General features: G+C 41.9%; 1 protein-coding gene across 1 annotated transcript in view; it reads left to right on the plus strand.

Annotated features, from left to right (window-relative positions):
• The window catches only part of LOC128737459 (uncharacterized), a 77,249-nt gene that overhangs the window by 56,471 nt on the left and 6,977 nt on the right, over positions 1-13,801 (plus strand). The window contains exon 2 of the mRNA XM_053832097.1: positions 12,385-12,568. Within this exon, the coding sequence (XP_053688072.1) occupies positions 12,385-12,568 (184 nt within the window). The remainder of the gene's footprint in view (positions 1-12,384; positions 12,569-13,801) is intronic.

A 13,801-nucleotide genomic window follows, 5' to 3' on the forward strand; every position in this document is an offset into this window, starting at 1 on the left:
AACGACGGTAAAGAAAGATGTCTTTTTTTATATGCCACAATGGCATTGTCATTGAAGGCAAGTCGTCTTTTGTGGCAGTTTTGGATGTCTTCAAAATAAAACGAGACAGAGAGATGAAATGCCCAAAAAGGTTGATGAAAAAACAACAAAAAACGATGAAAAGATGACAAAAAAACGAAAAAAATGGACAAAATGGCATTGGTAAAATGAAGGTGGCACAATAAAGGGTGTCCCACATCAAACTGCATCACGGAAAAAATGCTGTAGAAAATTACCTAGGTGACCGATCTTTTTCAAACTTTCAGACAATAAAATATAACCCATTAGTAATCTTTGGGCATATTTATTTCATTTAACTTCAATACCATAACCATATGCTCGCACCTTACGCTTAACTCCACTCATAAGGTTCTGTACAACATCTGGATGCATCTTCTTCTGCACGGAAACCCACTTTTTCTTCACGAATTCCTCCGATTTGACCTCTTTGGGATGCTTCTGTAGCGCCTGCTTCAAAATAATTCAATATTTTTCGATCGACCTTAGTTCCAGTGCGTTGGGTACGGAAGTAACCCCGTTGGCTTCGTACCACTCCAGGATATCCTTTGTGCCACACGAAGCACAGAAGGTCGTAGGGCCCTCGTGTTGCTTCAACAGAGGAAGCAGACGCTTCTATAGATATTCCTTGAGGTAGATCTGCTTGTTTACAGTCCCGGTAGTCACGCACGACGCAGTTAGTTTGCCACATGAGCAGATCGCTTGCCAAATCATGTATTGCTTGGCAAACTTTGAAAATTTCTGCATCCTTACTTCCTCCAGAACATCAAACTTGTGCAGGAAACTACCGACTCACAGTTGAGTGCACGATTCCGAGTTTTTTTTCGATGTCCCGACATAGTTAAAGATTTCCCAGGTGCTTGGGCAATATGGGTGACGCCAATTTTTCCAATTTTCGACTAACTGACAGCGATAAATATACAGTGTAAACAATACACTCTAAACTACTTCTACTCAAATTTTCAAGACAAAATACCTAATGGGAAATTTTCTACAGCGTTTTTTCTGTGATGCAATCTGATGTGGGACACTCTTGAGCAACAAAAAAACGACAACGCTTAAAAACCGTTAAAGCAACGAAAAATGTAGAAATAGAGTCAAAAAATGATGAATAGATGAACAGAATGTGACGTAAAGATGGCAAAACGACCCTTACGAGATACGAAAATACCAAAAATAACGAAATGAGAACATAAGAACGACGAAAAAACAGCAAAAAGACGGCAAAAAGATGGTGAAGAGTTGGCGAAAAGACAACGAAAAGATGACGAGAAAATGATGACAAGTAGGTGAAAAGCTGATGAAAATAAAAGACAAAAGACGACAAAAATTCACTGAAAACACGAAGAATGTCTAAAACGACGCAGAAACTAAAAATAAATGCAGAAAAGCGATGAAGTGACGATTAAACGACAGCAAACAGCGACAAGAAATGCCAAAATAGACTGTAATCTGCAAGTGAGGACAAAAAGGCGCAATGAAGAACAATCAAGAACGCTATTAAAGACAATAAGAAATAACAACAAATCACTGGAAATAGACAAAAAAAAACAATGTAAAGATGCCAGAAAGGCAGATTTTAAAAAACAGCAACTAAACCGAAAAACCACACAAAGGAAAATAAAAGATGAAACACGGAAAAACATAGACCAAAAGCGAAAAATGAAAGATCAATAATGAAAGTTGGAAGTGAAAAAAGCGACTTTAAATTAGTCAAATCTCAAATGTACATGAAATCGTTTAATTAAAAAAAGTACTTTTTTTTCAAATACAATCAAGGACTGCACCTATAAAACAAATGTGATAAAGTGTGATGACACAATTTGGGCAGAAAAAAGCTGAGTTTATTCGTGTTAAAAGTAACTCTAGTTATTAGGAAATAGGTAATACACAAGCACCAATGTCGGTTAAATTTGATTAAATTTCGCTAATCCTTTCTTCAGTGATAAAACTACGGATTTTTCCACATCAAAATCTGGCAACGCTGAGGACGGGTGATAAAGATAAGCTGCTTTCTTCAGACCTGCTTGGTTTTTTAAACGTCCTGTCTCTACGAATCACATTAATTTTTGTCTCATTCTGCCTGCACAACATGAATGAAGGAGTGCAGATTGATGCAGTGCACAGGGAGCTAAAAGCAGTGTTTGATCGGGTGGGTCACGGTATCCTCCTTGCAAGACCTAAGAAGTTGAGAGTTTCCACACCGTTGTTCTGCAAATGGCTATGCTCCTACCTAACAAACCGTAGGTTGAGTGTGAAAATCAGGTTCGAATTTCTGGTTTGTTCTGCAAAAACTCTGGCGTACCACAGGGGGAGCAACCTTGGATCACTGCTCTTTTCTCTTTTTGTTAATGAACTGTGGGCTCTCCTGCCACCTGGCTGTCGGTTTTTTCATGCAGACGATGTGAAAACCTTTAAGATAATTAAATTTGATGTTTGGTGCTCGAGTAACATACTTACTGTCAGCAACTCAAAGTGATTCACCATCTCCTTTTACCGTACAAATAAGCTATAGCTTCTAGCTACAACATGGCCACGGTGCCTTGGCGGTTGCGGTTGCAGCTTGGAAATAAAGAAGTAGACAGGACCGAGCAAGTTCGGATCGTATAGAACCGGATTCGATAGCTTAAAAACGTCCAGTTAACATTTTTAAGATCATTGTCTGAACAAAACCAAAGTCTTGGTAGTATACTTCGACTGGATTTGGCTTTCTGCTTTTTTGTTCGACAGACCTCGCAGCCAACTGAACAAGCGCGGGACTAGTACAATGATCCTATTGACTCTAACAGACTCTTCTAATTGAGGTTAGAACATATGACGACTGATTTGTTAGACCAGAGTCGTACCTCGAGACAAACTGGAAAGCCTGGCAAATGTACGCTTAATAAAGAGTTACTTAAATTTTCTTGAAGATTTCTAAAAATTTACTTGAAATTCTTTTAAAAGAAAATTTCATCTTCAGATGTATCAACTTCCCAAACACAGACGACACACCCACACAAGGAATGGCTACTGTGAATCAATTTTCGTGCCTTGAAAATTGCTGCTCAGTAATAAGGAAGCAAACATGAAAGAACACTTTCGGGCGGCTTCTTTCCGCAAGCAAGATTTGCCAACATGAAAACGCTTGGAAAGAGTTATTTAGATTTTTTTTATTTTTGGAGCATTTCTTACGAACTATATAAAGTTTTGTTTCAAGCTTTCTTTAGAGTAACGTTCTGCATGATTTCTCAATTTCCCAAACAGAAATTATACCACGTTCTGGCCCTACATTCCGCTTTCGAAATTTAACCTATTTTAACAGCCAACTATTAGCCTGCAGTACAATTCCGGAGCAGATCGAAATTGTAACATGCAACGACTGGTTTGCCTTTACTTAATGTCAGTAGTGTTTATATTACGTTTTGAATGCATAACACAGGAATTGCTTCGAGCCCAAGGTTCACTATAGAAACATGTGCAGGGATTTAAGCACTGTTTTTTTTTATTGCTTTTAAATCAGTACTTTAACCAAATTATTACTTTAAACTAACACAATTTTCTGTGTTCTGTGTCTTATAATTCCAAAACTTGTTCACAGTGACTCACATCGGTTTGCATTTCGATTTCTAATACCTGCTGAGAAACGAAATCGAAAAAAATCTTTGCTAATAACTTACTTTTCATGAGGCAGCATTTATTGCTTCATTTGCGAAACAGATCTCTTCGAGCGCTTTCGATCTGGTCTGACATTCAAGTGTCAGTTATAAAATATTGACCACTAAGTACCGGTACCTATTAATTATCCAACAGTAAAAACCATAAGCAATAAGATGAAAATGCAAAAAGGGGATGAGCATAAACATGCCCATGGCATAAAACATTGACACTTCGGGGAAGATTGTTCCCGGTCGATGGATGTTTGCAATTTTATGACACTACCCGCAAGGAGTGAAAGCGTACCTTTATCTTACCACTGCACTGGACAGCTTCTTTTTTCGTGAGTTACAAAGTCCTGCACAAGATTTATGCATCTCATTTACTGAACTCGTACCACATTAAGTCAATAAAATTCTAACCTTGAATATTTTCTGTTACTGTCCGTCATGGCAAAGCATCGTCGATCTCAGAGAGCAATCGGACAGCTTCTCGTTCTGCAAAGGTATACAGGCTTTAATTCACTTACCTAGTGGTGTAATTTAGACTTTTTATGACTATCTTCATGTTTTATGTTTTCAAACGTTTGCTTACTTCTTCTAAGGTATACGAAGTGGAAGAGGCGTTTCCATTTATGGAAAAAACGGCTTGGAAGCTTCGTACCATGTAACCTGTGATTGTAATGACGTTTCCACCGTATATGAAAATAACGAAAATATTGAATGATTGGTAGCAGTCACCTTTTCTCTTCCCTGCGCGCAATCGTCAATCGAATGAAGGGTGACTTACGCAACGAGTGCTAACAAAATATTCCGAATCGTAATGAGCAAATACATAATCAGGCAGAAGTTGTCATGGTCTGTCAGCATATCTACCCGTCCTGTGGCTATGGCTCTTGCAGCCATTGAAGAAGGCACAATCGAAATCAGGCGTTCATTGAGTTGCTATCTTCTGTTGCGTACTTCTTCTCGCACAACATTGTGGAGGTCACAAAGTTGAGTTCAAGTTTATCGAAGGTAAAATATGGCTTGTTATAAAAATCCAGCTTGTAATAAAACTGATTTTATAAGCCTCCTGTAATTTTTGTTGCAGTAAATAAAACATTAAGCCATATTGGACTGCGCGCGCAGTCCGGAGTGACACGTTTGAATTACAAAATACTTTTCAGCGGAACGCAGCGCGTGCCAGATTGACTGTTTACTCTTGAACATCCATCGGTACGATCGATTACATCTTGGTTTCGAGTTACCATCCAAGCTGGCCAATGAAGGCAGGAGGATTACACTTTCCGACCACCGACCGTACCGCAGCAGTAAGGGAGCGGCAAGGCAAACAAACCGAAGTTTGCCGTCAAAACATTCCGTATCTGCGCAGCACATGCACCGGGCAGGGCAGGGGCATGATTAGGGGAAATGTGAAACATCTGTGGCTTACGCTCAAACGCAAAGTGTGATTTTAACGTTTTATTAGAGATTAGTCAAATAAACGGGTGCCGGTTTTCTGGCTCGATAGATCCGCCGATACCGCCTGATAGTTTTCCATCCGATTTGGAATCGACCTCCGATCCTTTCGATTCAAAATGAAAAGCAAATAAATTATCCAGGGTCAACGGACTGGCGATATGGGCCCTACTATTTAACAAGAAGTGGTATTTTAGGGAGTTAAGCACGTTCCTAAAAAAACTGTTGACTTTGAAACACAAGTCAATAAAAACTAAACCGAGTAGTCTTGTTAAACGATGAACTAGGGGAAGTTGTTTATTCGGTAGAGTAGATCTCTCTTTAAGGGCCGGAAACAGTGGTAATCTGTAGGCCTTGTCGAAGGGCACGTTTCGATTGACTTCGGCATCGGAATCGGACGACAATATTGTATTACTGTGGTATACCACGAAAGCATCAACCACAAAATATCAATTTTTCAAATATTATCTTTGGCAGTTCAAATGGTAGATCACACGATTTGGATTAGATAGCGCTTCGCGACGATGAATGCTAAGTCGTGCCATATTTTCATGGACCCCCTGGCCTAAATAACAACCTTTTCATGCCGAGGGGGAAAATTTTAATTTAATAAATTGAACTCAGAACGCCTTTGGATGTATTCAGAAGAACATTGTAAAATAACAATTTATGAATAATTCGCGTTCATTCAAGCCTTCAATATTGATTGAATTTACTTGAAATGATTTTTTTTAAATTATCCATTTTTCACCAAAGAACTACGTCTTACGGAAAGGTATGGGTGTAAAATCAAAATCTACAAAGTGCAATGCTGGCCAGGTATTGAATGCTTATAGCACAGACAAATCAACAAAAATTATCGTCACACATTTTTTTGCCATAACACCAGCACCATCTATGATCGACATTCTCAAATATCAAATTACAGCTGGAGTATTTTTCGAACAAGCGGGTGTTTTATATGGGGCATTCCCCCTCTTCTTCAGCAGCAGCATAGAGCCGGGGTGGCTCGTGCTGTTTCAAGCACTCGTCTCCATTCAACTCGGTCTTGGGCCACTCGTCGCCAATTTCCTAGTCGTCTCAGAAATCGCAAATCGCTTTCGACCTGGTCGAGCCATCGTGCACGTTGGGCCCCCTGTTCCTGGTGCCGGTGGGGTTGTTGAAGAGGACTATTTTCGTCGCACTGTCGTCCGGCATCCTTACGACGTGTCCGGCCCACTGTAGCCTGCTAACTTTCGCTAGATGTACGATGGGAGTCTCCCCAGGCAGTGCCTGCCTGTAGCTCGTGATTCATACGCCTCCGCCACTCCGCCGCTTTCAGTTTGTACTCCGCCAAATATCGTCCGCAGCACTTTCCGCTCGAACACGGCAAGGGCGCGTATGTCCTCCGTGAGCAGCGCCACGGCTTCAAGTCTATAAAGAACTACCGGTCTAATAAGGGGTTTGTACATTGTTAGCTTCGTGCGGCGGTGTATGCTTCCTGATCGTAGCGTTTTACGAAGGGCAAAGTAGGCCCGATTTCTCACTTGGATGCGCCGCTGGATCTCCTTACTAGTATTGTTATCCGCGGTCACCAGCGATCCCAAATACACGAACTCCTCTACCACTTCTAGTTCGTCGCCGTCAACGGTTACGGTAGCAAAGTTCCTGGCTATGATATCGAAGTCATCTGCAAAGCCTATAGAAGTTGGCTACCCTTGGTAAAAATCGTGCCTCTCGTTTCGATGCCCGCTCGTCGGATCACCCCCTCAAGAGCGATGTTGAACAGCATGCAGGATAAACCCTCACCTTGTCTCAACCCTCGCCGCGTCTCGAAGGGACTCGAGAGTGTAGCTCTGATCAGTCGCGCCAGTTTATCCGGAAAATCGTGTTCGTGCATTATCTGCCATAGTTTGTCTCGATCGACTGTATCGTATGGTGCTTTGAAATCAATAAAGATGTGATGGGTGGGCCCGTTGTACTCCAGACATTTCTGCAAGATCTGTCGGATAGTAAAAATTTGGTCCGTAGTTGCGCGAGCCCCCATGAAACCCGCCTGATAGTTCCCTACGAAACCTTGTGCTATCGGTGACAACCGGCGTAACAGCATCTGGGAGAGCACCTTGTAGGCGGTGTTTACCAGCGTAATACCGCAATAGTTGCAGCAGTCTAGCCGATCACCCTTTTTGTAGATGGGACAAACCACTCCTTCCATCCATTCCTCCGGTAGCTTTTCCTCCTCCTAAATCCTCGAAATAACTCAGTGTAGAACCTTTGCTAGCGTTTCTTCGCCATGTTTATAAGGCTCTGCCGGTAGGCGGTCCTTCCCAGCGGCTTTATTGGTCTTCAGCAGCCCGATTTCTCGTTTGACTTCTTGGAGATCAGGTGCTAGGACATTACCATCTACCATGTGCGCTCCTAGGTTAATTTCCATTCCGCCTCCTTCTGCGACTTCGCCATTGAGGTGTTCATCGAAGAACTGCTTCCACCTGTTGACCACCTCGCGCTCGTTTGTGATTAGATTCCCTCCCTCGTCCCGACACATGTCAGGTTTCGGTGTGTAGCCCTTCCGAGGTTGGTTCACCTTCTCATAAAACTTGCGCGTGTCATTAGCTCGGAACAGTTGTTCTAATTCTTCACGATCTCTGTCCTCCTTTTGGCGCTTTTTCCTTCTCAGGATCGTGGTCAACTGGTTCCTAGCTCGTCGGTATTTGGCCAGGTTCTCTCTAGTGACAATACTTAGATAATTTTTCCAAGCATTTTTTTCTCCTCCACCGCTTGTTGGCATTCCCCATCAAACCAATCATTTTGTGTACTCCGAGGCTCAATACCTAGTGCCGAGCGTATTCTGCCCCAACCGTCTTCGAGGTTTGAAGCACCTAACTCCTCGGAAGAAGGCGGTATCTCATTCACTATTCGCGTGTAGTTCTCGGCAGCTTACGGGTTATCTAGCTGCCTGATGTTCAGCCGAGGAGGGCGGCTTTGACGTGTCCGGTATACGGTGGACAGCTTTGAGCGCACATGTACTGCTACTAGGTAATGGTCAGAATCAATATCCGCACCCTGTCGGGAGCGTACGTTCGTGATGTTAGAGAAAACCGGCCCTGTATGAGAAACCGGCCCTCGTGGTCAATTTGGTTCATTGTACGTTGGTCAGTTGATCTCCAGGTGGCTTTGTGGATATCCTTGCGCGGGAAAAAGGTGCTTCGGATCACCAAGCCTCGGGAAGCTGTGAAGTTTATAAATCGTTGGCCGTTATCGTTCGTGTCGGTGTGCAGGCTACGGGGTTCTACCACCGGTCTATACATTTCTTCCCTACCGACCTGGGCGTTCGTATCCCCGATGACGATCTTGATGTCCCGCGCCGAGCAGCTGTCGTACGATGCCTCCAGCCTCGCATAGAACGCTTCTTTCTCATCGTAAGGTCTACCTTCGTGCGGGCAGTGCACGTTAATGATGCTATAATTGAAGAAACGGTTCTTTATCCTCAATACACACATTCTCTCGTTGATCACCTTCCAATCTATCACGCGATGCTGCATTCCGCCCAACACTACAAAACCCGTTCCCAGTTCGTTGGTAATGCCACCGCTCTGGTAAAACTGGACCTTTACGCAACGGATCTTCCATACCTTCTCTCCTTTGCGACAGATTTCCTGCAGAGCTACGATGCCAAGTTTGCGGGGTTCAAGCTGTTCAATCAGCACCCGCTCGCAACCTGCGAAATTTAGCGATCTGCAGTACCAAGTACCGAGTCTCCATTCGTCGTCCTTGTTCCGTCGCCTAGGTCGATGCCGAATATCCCGCTCCAAATTTGCTTGAATCTTGTAAGTGTGATTTAATTTAGGTGTGTAACCGTACTGGGGCCACACTACCGAGTCTCACGTTGGGGCTGCATCTTGGTTACCCGGTCTCCGCTAAGGTTGCTCGTATTCCGCCTGGTACCACGAGGAGGTCGGGATCGGAGTTGCTGGATAAGAGGCTAACAACCACTACGGGGTATATATATATTCCGCATTATCCAGCCATTTACCAAGCACAAGAATTTTCAAAAACCAACTTAATTGAAGAGAAATATGGCAAAACACTCCGTAAGGCTATAGCAACTGAACAACCGACGATTTATTGAAAACGCGTGTTTTTGACAGATGCAACGAGCACACTATCACAGTCGCCCATACGACTGTATGGTGAACTAATTCTAATATTTCTTTGTACATTGATTTCATCGTGAACTGCATTAGGTATATGTATGAAAATGAAGTGCGGCTGTAGAAAATAGCCACATTATAGTAAAATAACGTAAAACTACACTCAAATCACAAACCAATCGCAATTAAAATTTACACTAGCGGGAGACAACGAGTCACTAAACTTGACAAATGAGGAATCTGCACCATGAATCTTTCCGTTATAAATAATTAACGTTACAGCATGAACTGCAATTATGTGAAGTACTATATATATCTACATTCTGAGTAAAATTACAAGCTAGGCACCTGACGTAGTTCCCGTCAGTTGAAAAGATTCCACAGCGACTACGATAAAGTAGTGAAAAACTATCAAGAACTGATATGCCTCCCTGAATATGTAAAGTGTCAGGGACAACATGACCGAGAGACGAACACTCAAACGCATCTTTTCAGCATACAAAATTTATATACCCACTAAAACAATTGCTTTCATAATCCAACGCACTCGGCTTGGAGCATAGTCAACAACCCGGCCTCCGGCGGAATTCTTCTTGAGACAAACCTGTTCGTCGTCGTAGTCGTCGCAAGTCTCATACGCACACGGTCTCGGTCGGACGGTCGATTGGATGCCGGCCTGTAAGCAAGCTACAAACCACCCAAAGACGGCGCGGAGGCCAGAGAAGACGGCCGACCATTCAGAACGAAAATCAAACTTCCCGACGTGTCAACAGACAGTTTGCGAAAAGAAGCCATCGAGCGTTCTTTTTCGTCGGCACACCAGCAGTCGGGTTGTCGGGTGTCGCCGCATTGTGTGCGGGCGTGGGCGGAGAGTTTTGTCCCTTCCGTGCAATGTTGTTCCATTTCGAGTTCGTAAAAGTCTATATGTTTACTCTATTTGTTAGAGCTAAATATACAGGTACTCTGGAATACTTTAAACAAAATTTAACATTGCTTGAATGCTGTTACAAGACGCCTTTGAAGTAGCAGTCAAATGTAAGTAGCAGATTCGCTCAGTGCCACAAAATGTCAAACAACCCACGGAGCAAGGCGATAGAGTGGGAAACCCGGGAATCGTGCTGTTAAAATATTTACTTATGCATGTCTGTATAGCCTTTTCTTTTCGATCATTTACCCGTCGTAAGGATAAGACGAAGATGTGCACAAAAATAGGACTGCATCTTGCAGCTCAACCTTTCCGGTCTTACCCTTATCAAAGCCAAGTTGATAAGGCGCTGGGCGATGGCGCTTCGAGGCGACACAGATTACCGAAGAAGCAATTAGCTTTTCGCCTTTTGTCTGTTTCCAAAGGTTCTTGACAGGCAGCGATTGGGCTCGTCGGAACGCGTTAAAGTAAACAGATGGATCGACACATCAACGTGAACCGTTGTTGTGAGACTCGTCTGCAGTAAACTGCTTGCTAATAGACGGGTCGCAGGACCACACGTGAGCTCGCACTGATCTGGTAAATATCGATCATAAACGGTATATTAGCATTTTTATAATTCAATAGTCTAACACGTAAAGTTTTGAAATACGCGTAAACAAGCACCGATAACACCTAGCCGGCAACTACCGACATGTGCTAAACAAGACGGCAATATTTGTTTAATAGTATACAGAGGTGATAGCATTAGCATTTTGGGCAATCGCGAATCGCGTTGAAGTTCGAAATTCATGCGCCCCATCCAGATGCTGACTCCGAAACGGTCATGGGAGATCATTATTATTTAAATAAATGTAAATAACTTGTTATAAGACGTTCCGTTTCGTTTGCCTTTCATATTTATCTCACGTGCCTGTGCTGACATTCTGAGGCGTAATCAGCGCTTTAAAGAAGCCAAAATATTTGGCAATTTGTCAGCGTTTCATTAGATGTCGATGATCTTGGGCGTCGAATCCACTAGATTTGCGAATAACAAACCCAATCCAGTGGGATGCTGTACGACTGTGTTTCACTTTAGTATGGTGAACTTATATTTTCACCGCCCAATCAAACCTATTTATGCTGGAATATTTTACATTTACTGAAAGTAAATACACATTGTATAAGTTAAATGTCAAAAATAAAATTTGCTATTCGACATTAATTTCAACAAATTCTCCTCGAACCTGTAGCATCGCGATGTGTGATTTGCCGCTAGCTCGCTGCTCGAGGGAATCGGCCGGCCGGGGAGGATCACTCAATTCCTTGCTGCAATCGCGCAGTCGGTTGCCAAGTGCTTTCCTATTTTGGAATACAAAATACCAACCAACATTTGCATGGTGTCATCATGCATAAAACAATTTGACACACATTCTACAAGGAAGAAATATGGATAGAGAACGGATTCTACTGCATAAGTAAGAGGCGAAATAAATTTAAATGCTTTAATCATTACGGTAGTACGCTCAATATTCATCCGCACTGGTTAAAAATACACAATTGGATGCGAATAAAAGATTTTTTTTTCGAACGAGGACGGCAGCATTTCGGGGATAAATCTAATATCGCCTACACATCTTTTGAACATGCGTGCGATTAACCTCCACTTGTTGAATTCGAAATATATTATTCCTTTTTTTTTGTTTATTCAAATTTGACTAATCACTATTCAGATTTTATCAAAACAGTCCTTAAGGCGACAATTCCTGAAACTATTTTTAGCATTATCAATGCCAAAATTTATTTTGATCATAGTCACGCACTAAAACTGTTTGCAAGATATGGCCGAGCGAAAAAATTTGTACCGACGAATTGAAATTGATGCCTACGCATGCGCATCCCGTGTTTGCGTTTCATATTCAATCGGCAAAATATTGATCCACACGGGTTAAGCTTGAGTATACGGACATATCAACACCTACATTGTGACATCATTGAAAAGCAGGATTCCTCCGATCGATTTTGTTTGCTCAATTAAATTGTGCTGCGCCAAATAAATGAACAAACAGGAGGCAGAAAAAAACGAACCACTCCCAACTATCAATTATACCTCGCATTTTACGATCGAAAAAATTTACGAGACTGCCTGACTACTTGCTGTGCTAATAATTGCTTTCTTCCTTCTCGACATTTGCAGATGAATATCAGTCAGCAGGAGTATGAAACCAAATATCGAGAGTACCTGGAACGAGTCAATCGGCGGAGCAATCAGCGGCGATTGCTACTGCAAGGACAAGATGAGACTGACGATCTGGATGAGGATGACGAGGACGAGCATCCTCTAGTCGAAACGAGGCATCTCTACAGCTTCCCCAATTCAGGTAAATTTGATGACATTTTTTTAAATCATTTAATCATTTATTAAATGGATGAGAACTTAGCACAACTACTTATATGAATTTGCTGGTTAAATTTTGTTTGTTGTACTTTCCGAGTGAAAGGAGCCTTTTACTACAAGATTTAATGTTGCAAATCGAGCTAGAAGCAAACGATGTCTCTCACGAGTGGGCTTACGTTTTGTTACTTACATACTCGCGAACGCACAGCCTCGCAGCGTCTTCTGCACAGCCCGCTCACGACGCAAACAACTGATGAGCAGCCAGCACCATGTGATGGCTAACGGCACACTGGGATACAGATTTTGCATTGCTTTTTCTTTTCTTCTTCGTCGTATGCCATCGATAACAGAGCGACTATACACTCGCAAAAACTCGTCGCAGTTCATCAATAAAGAAAAGCGAGAGTCCGAAAGAGACGTTCATGACGGCATATTTGTTAGAAATAGAACGCGTGTGTGAGAAAATTAGCCCACACAAGTGTTAGTTCAAAAAGCATCGAGAAAATAGAGTCACATTATTCTTAAATCTTAGCTCAGAATTTTGAAAAGAAACGATCGTGCAAAATTATCATATTACATTGTATACCTTTCCAATAAAACCCAAATCAGTTGTTGTTTTTTCCAAACAACATTCAATCTAACACCTTCAAGGTAGGTATCAACTAGTGCAATAAAGAGCTATATATACAGAACCTAATCCTCATTTCAGCAGGTACTTGTACGCTGATTGATGTACGACCTTCAGCTTCCTTTAGCGAATTATTTTTTATGGCCCCAATTAACATAAAACGCCGTTCTCGAGTTGGTAATTTTAGCATAGAAAGTAGGGAAAATCACACTTGGCCTAGTCAGGCGAGTGGTCAATGGCATTAGTAGGCACAGGTCTGATGAAAGACTTTGGGGATCGAAACTTATTGTTTTGTTTATTTCGTAAATTAATCGTTTGGTAATTCAATACAGGAATAGAGTCCTTAATAATTTTTTTTTAATCGAAGTACAATTATTAATGGTCAAAAATTGCTTTTTCTCATAGAAAAGTAGGAAATTTACGTTAACTTATATCATACATATCATAGCTCATTCCGGTGCACTAAATTGCGTTTTTGAAATGATAAATGATGTTCAATAAAAATTAAAAATTCATCCGCCATGGTGATACATGCACAATTTTATGAATATTGGTCGTAGTTAAACATGTTGATGACATGCAAGTTTC

Source organism: Sabethes cyaneus, chromosome 2, assembly GCF_943734655.1.
Source record: "Sabethes cyaneus chromosome 2, idSabCyanKW18_F2, whole genome shotgun sequence".
In the NCBI taxonomy this organism is placed as follows: domain Eukaryota; kingdom Metazoa; phylum Arthropoda; class Insecta; order Diptera; family Culicidae; genus Sabethes; species Sabethes cyaneus.